The 6,374-nt window shown below is 53.1% G+C and overlaps 1 protein-coding gene across 1 annotated transcript in view; it reads right to left on the reverse strand.

The window, feature by feature from the left end:
- Positions 1-45: 45 nt before the first annotated feature.
- LOC113204503 (uncharacterized) overlaps positions 46-6,374 on the reverse strand; it is a 38,446-nt gene continuing 32,117 nt past the window's right edge. The window contains exons 3-13 of the mRNA XM_052268430.1: positions 4,663-5,182; positions 4,213-4,370; positions 3,764-4,107; positions 3,430-3,480; positions 3,238-3,347; positions 2,684-2,981; positions 2,476-2,592; positions 784-879; positions 568-712; positions 326-498; positions 46-239 (exon numbers count right to left, since the gene is read on the reverse strand). Coding sequence (XP_052124390.1) covers positions 46-239; positions 326-498; positions 568-712; positions 784-879; positions 2,476-2,592; positions 2,684-2,981; positions 3,238-3,347; positions 3,430-3,480; positions 3,764-4,107; positions 4,213-4,370; positions 4,663-5,182 — 2,206 coding nt within the window. The remainder of the gene's footprint in view (positions 240-325; positions 499-567; positions 713-783; positions 880-2,475; positions 2,593-2,683; positions 2,982-3,237; positions 3,348-3,429; positions 3,481-3,763; positions 4,108-4,212; positions 4,371-4,662; positions 5,183-6,374) is intronic.

Raw genomic sequence — 6,374 nt, forward strand, 5'->3', positions numbered from 1 at the left:
CCCCAAATTAAGAGAAGAACATTAGAGAGTGTCAGCTGGTCGAACTCACTTGCCGACGCAATGCGAGGCGGTGAGCAGCCACTGATCGCTGATGAGCACACCCGCACAGTAGAAGACCTTCTCCGGGCCGCCCAGCAGGGCCGCGAGGAAAGGCCAGTCGCCCACGCGCGATGGAGAGCCTCCGATGATCCGCGCAGTGGCCTTTAGCGGTGCGCTAGGGTGGCGGCGGCGCCCACACTCTGCAAATTTGCAAATTTAAAACAATATGCCAAGAAGATAAACTTTACGCGTACAATAAACAGACAAGAACTCGAACTCCACCAACCGAAATTGTAACACGACAGGTGCACGGTGGGGGTGTGCGAGGAGCAATTGCGGAGCAGCGAGTAGAGGTTGGCCCGCGTGTACTTGTGCACGGGCACCGCGTCGGGCTCCATGGCGGGCGCCGTGACGGGCCGGTCGCTGCCCCACAACATCAGCCTGCTGTCGTTGGCTCCCCTGCGGGGCAAGGCAGGGGTTAGAGGGGGCGCCACGATGAGCTAAACTCACGCTGAAGCTCATGCGTACTTGTAGCCCATGATGGAGCAGACAGCCTGGGCGGAAGACTCCTTTTGCCAGTTCTGGACGCAGGCCGCGCGCCACTCCTTCTTGTCGGGGTGGAACACCTCGATCTTCCCGGACCCGACGTCCCCCATGGACTCCGACAAACGTACTGCAAGCAAGAGTCCGATGGGTACTCGCGTGTTGTGCGCTCAGTGGGGACTGACTGTGTGTGTCACTCACTGCAGTTCCGCTCGTCCTGGCCGTGCGGACATTCCACCACTCCGTTGCACACGTGCTTGTGGGAAATGCACTTCTTTTCTCCGCAATGTTCGGTGCCTGCAACCAATGGCGGTCGTAGAGAATGAGACGGCAGCCTAAGGAGTACTATTTATTTTATCAAATAAATATTTCAGGAAATACAGGATAGGCGCCCAGTTCCATTGGAGTGGATACGTGTACTAGCCTGCATGCAGGCGTGAGGACGGGTCTGCTTCCGTCGCAATGGTGCCTCACGGCTCCGACCACAGAGGCAACTCAGACGCACGCTTGCATGCGAGCAAAGCAACCACGTTCACTCCGATGGGGCGCTGCGGCCCCCACGGATTTTGGTGTTGGGGTGATTTAAAAGAAAATTTCGGTGCGTTCTGGATTTTATTCAAGGTAGGCAGTTTACCGCTTAGTTAATGCAATTCACTGTCTTTAAATATTATAAATAGTGGACCGTACGCAGGCTCAGCTGGTTGTACGGGTAGGTCACTTGGAAATAGGCTAACCCGACCGCTTGGCTGCAAGCGGTACAGTGCACCTACAAAAAAATGCACAAAGCATTGAAACGCTTTCCTGGCACCACATTACTGACAAAACGTTGACATTTATTATTTCGTTCACCAAAGTCAAGGTAAATAAAGAAAGAAAAAACAGAATTAACAAAACGGCACGGACTTAATTTCTTATATTTTTCTAGGACTGTCCGGCATGAAAAGTATAGGGAGGCATGCGGCGTGGGAGTGAGTGGTGCACCGCGCCGAGCTTGGAGTGCGACAGAGAGAGACAAAGAGAGGGCCGCCCGGCGGTGCAAGTGGTGCAAATAAGTGCATTCAGTGTGAATCGCAGTGCAACGCGGAGGTGCAGGCGGGCACAGACCCCCTCTCCCAACCGCACACCAACAGGACGACTACACAAAGTGCATGGACATGCAGTACATCCGACACCATCACCAACTGCGAATAACGTGACTGGAAATAACAACACATGTGTGATACGGGGAGGTGAATAAATAATATAGGCGCTTCAAGCTGCTTCTGTTGGGGTGCAAGAAACAAAAAATATATAATAAAGAGTATGTAATACCCAGAAGAAAGGCGTCAAAAAAGACTCCTTACTTTTACATCTCAATAAATGAAAAATAATAAAACCAGAAACAAAGCATCACCGCCACTTAATTAATTTGCAACACAAAGGGAAATAAAACCAAAATAGTGCGTCAAAACACTTCTTGGTACTGCGAGAAAAATATTCAGCACAACACTTCACAGCGATGTTTGGGTCTCATAATAGTAAACAGAAAGGTATTGGTGCAGCAAAATATTAACAATAGGGATAATACTCGTGAACTCCAAAAAAAAAAAAAAATAACAGAAAAGAAACGAGACGAGCTATCATGCCACGTGAAAAATACATAAAGGGTGATAATTTGGAGTGCGAAATCGGCCAAAAAAGGTGCAAAAGACAAAAATATTAATATTACATAGGTCGCTACTCACTGGGCGCTCAAGGTCTTCTCAGCCTGCAACGACAAAGGGAGGTCAAACAGGGGCATGGACTGCATGCTCGGAAAACAATACAGGAATGTAGTGGACGCCGTCACACCAGCACACACCCTCTCCCCGTCACCACGACGCCATGGCCGCCTCGTTACTACACGTCGCATACCTGTCGGACAGTGGCAGTCCTTTTCGTCTGTTTCGTCGACGCAGTCCTGGTGGCCGTCGCAGCGGAAGTCCTTCGGGATGCATCGTGTCTTGTCGCAGAGAAATCCGTCAGCGCAGGCTGCACGCACAAACATTGCCGCAGTTCGATGTCACTTTCTCAGAATTCTAAAGTAATTCACTGAAATAACGGTCACGAAGTGTCGTCTCACCTGGAGCTCTGGCGCGCTGCTCCGCCTCGAGGTACTCGTGGTGGCCGACGCACTCCTCGCCGTCGTACTCGGCCGAGCCGTACTCGGGGAAGTTGTCGCAGCGCACCAGCTGCTCGAAATGCAGGCCAAACACCTCCAGGAAGAACTCGCAGCGCCGCATCATCTCGCGGCACAGGCTGCGGCACGGCTTCACCTGCCGCCCGCCCGCGCCGCACTTGGGCGCGAAGATGGTGCAGAGGAAGAGCGCCGACAGCTCGTAGCAGTGCACGTCCACCAGTGCGTCGTAGAACTGAATGTCCTAAACACCCATGCATGCACACCGAATTTTAGTCGAATCAGTCAGCAACGTATGTATTCGAGCCCGTTAGTCAGTACCCAAGACTGCCTCTTCCAGAAGGAAAAATCCCCCCCCCCTTTTTTTCCTCCTCGCTCCTCTAGTACAGAACGCCGCAAGGGTGGTGCCGACATTGTTTGGGCATGCCTCGCTCCGTAACGCTTTCCCCACTTTTTGGACTGTTGTAGCTACTTGGTTTTCTTTAGAGTCCCACACTGACCTGTTGCGCATCTGTCTGGGACATGTGTCCAACGTAGCTCGGAACCATGGTGTAGTTGTAAGGAATGCGATGGCTGAGGCAGAACGTGACGATGACGGGCATACACACGCCTGCAAAATGGAAAGATTTTAGTTGGCGCGATGTATTTTTATTATGTTTCGTGGAAATTTATTTGGCTGTTTGTTAACTAACCTGGTAACGGGTTGCCAACTTCTGTGTTGATGTACTTAACAGAGGGATTTGCTGCAATAAGGGAAATTTAAAATGAGTATATCATAGAGAATATCCAATGAATGATTGCCCGTCTGACCGCGGGTAGCCCCTTTTGCCTTGTAGAGCTATGCTTCTCGTGCATAATTAGCAGTGTAGCTGTTGTCACAGATATTGGTGCATGCCACATTTGTTACATTTACCACTTTGAGTAACACAGGGGTGTAACAACGGTAACGTAAAATTATGAACGCAACAACTGCTGTTATGCACGAACATTTTGTTACACAGAGTCTGTACGGTGTCAGGTTCTCACCTCGGAAGTAGGCGGTGAGCCCCAGCGCGATTGCCACGAGCGCGACGGCGTTGAAAGCGAGCTGGATGGCCTGGAACTTGTTGACTTTGATGGTCCTGGCGCGCAGCACGGACGGCCGCCGGATGTGGTCACGGATGATCTTGTGGTGCAGCGACATGCTGGAGCCGCTGAGCCGCACCACGGCCTGCAGGGACGCGGGAGTCGAGTTGCTCTTGGTGATGGCCGACGTCGAATTGGTGGCCGAGCGGTCGCCCGTCGACGCCGACCCCAATGCCGAGTCCGTGCAGGAGTCCTCTGACCCCACGACGCCCGCACTGCGCGTCAAGGATCGTCCTGCTCCGCAACTGTAGAGGAACGCACAAGTACAGCCCACGGCAAGTCCAAGCAGGTGCAATCCGTTTGCACATGTCATATTACCAGGCCTAACGTCGGCGAGGTTGACGACTTACCCTGACCCGGACTTCTTCTTGGCCTTGTGATGCGGCAGTAGAGGCGTCTCCATGGTCTTGCTGGTGTAGCTGGGCGACGACGTCTGGCTGTACGAGTCGGAGGACACGGACGAGTCCTGGCGCAGCTGCACCTTCTGCTGCCCCGGCTCGTCCACGGACTATAACACAAAAGAACCTCGAGTACATATGAGTGCTCTGGAAACTCAGGTGTGAGACAGTCTCACACCAAATGGTGTGAGGCATAGAGCACCATTTTTGGTGTGAGGCATAGAGCACCATTTTTGGTGTGAGACTGTCTCGCACCTGAGTTTCCAGAGTGGCCAAAGGCACACCGCTCGGCAATGGGTACCAGGTCGTGAAGTAAGAATTAAAGCAAGCGGGGAAAAGCTACGAATTAAACTCTAATCCACGAAGCGTCATTGAAACGACACACAGTTCACTTCTTGTTACCTCGTCCTCTGTGTTTCGCCTCGAGCCCCACAGTGCCGTAGGGTCGGGGGCGGCGGGGAGCTGCTGGCCGGGGCTGGACGCCGTCAGGCAGCGGATCTCCGTGAGGGTGCTGAGGGCGTTGGGGGCGGCCGTGCCGTGGGAGGACCTCCTCTGTGAGGCGGCGGTAGCGGTAGCGGTGGTGGCGTTGGCGCGATGCAAGCCCGGAGGCGGCGGCAGGGGCACGGGCAGCGGCGGCAGTAGCGTGGGCGGCCCCATGGACATGGAGGCGGACGGCCGGTTGGTCAGAAGCTGGCAGATGGGCGGCGGTGGCCCCGGCTTGGTTCGCACGGGCACAGGTGGCGGTGGCCCTTGCGGAGACTGGCCGGCTTGCCCGGAGGACGACGAGCAGTGGGCGGAGTGGCGTCGCAGCAGCAACTGGGAGGCCGCCGGCGGTGCCAGCGAGGTGGTGGGCCGGCCCAGCAGCTCCATGAAGGCGGCCGTGGACTGCTTCGGCACCGCCACGCTCGCCGCCCGCCCCGGTCTGCAACCGCATTGTGGAAATTTATAAGACTTGCACGCGTAGGTCCGACACCTCCACCGTGAATTGCACGACAAGTTTGTCCACTAAACCTTTATGTTATTTATCTCCACTGACCGGCGTTACCCCCCCCCCCCCATTAAACACTGCATACGTTTTCTATTTTGAGTACACATGAATTAAGTCCACTAAAATACCACAACATTTAAAGTTGGTCTTTGACGCATAGCGGATATGACGAAGACCCACTATTTATCGAGTAGTAGGCCCACCTGACATATTGGCTTCACCCGTTCTCAAGATACCGTGCGCGTGGTCTGTTGGTCCTTGTCATAACGGATGTAATGAAGAAGGAAGTGATGCGGTGTGTGCAAGGGGGAAACGACAGCCGTTAGGTAATTCGTAGGTTCGTTAGGTAATCCGGAAAAATTCAAAAAAAAATAAATCCGGAGTAATCGGGGGAAATTTTAGGGTAATCCGGGGTAATCCTAGAGAAAAAGCAACGTAGTCCGGTGGATACTCCAGAGGTAATCCAGGTAATCTGAAACAAAAGTTAGTCGTTTCCTCCTCGGGTGTGTGATTGCGATTAATACAAAAATGATCCAATTCAAGTTCCATAAATCATGCGGTATCATACGGAAAGTCATAATGAAGAGGAGGTAAATAGAACAAAGTTTTGTTGGTCAAGGAAGAATGCGGGGAACAACAAAACAGAAACCAATATGCTTAAACATGGGGACTCCCGTTTTCTAGTTCTCCGCATTCTTCAGCATTTCAGCTTCACCAGAAGGCTACTGTCGGTCCTGCCGACCATACGCACAACTTTTCATGCCTAAGTACTCTGTCCACAAGGATTCCCGACAGCAAACTTTCTCAACAGTCAGTTTAACAAACACACTTATCAGAAAATAAGAGGTTGGACAAAAATGTGCGTTGCGTGGAAATGGGGCGAGGGGCTCTCGGTATGAGTCGAGGGAGATGGGGGGAGAGGAATTATCTGCGACATGTTTTGACGTCGAGACGACGCCTGTCAGTTGTCCTCCACCCGCCACTCTACTCCACCCCGCTCAACCCTTCCCCCTCGGCCAGACAGCGCCGGGCGCATGATCGGGAGGGAGCAGCCCCAGTTGGCAGAGTTTATACAAAGCCTTATGGCATCCGCCAGCTGCTGCTCCCCTTCCGCTAAATCCCCCCC

The sequence above is a fragment of the Frankliniella occidentalis genome, unplaced genomic scaffold, assembly GCF_000697945.3.
Source record: "Frankliniella occidentalis isolate FOCC.00 unplaced genomic scaffold, Focc_3.1 Scaffold69, whole genome shotgun sequence".
In the NCBI taxonomy this organism is placed as follows: Eukaryota; Metazoa; Arthropoda; class Insecta; order Thysanoptera; family Thripidae; genus Frankliniella; species Frankliniella occidentalis.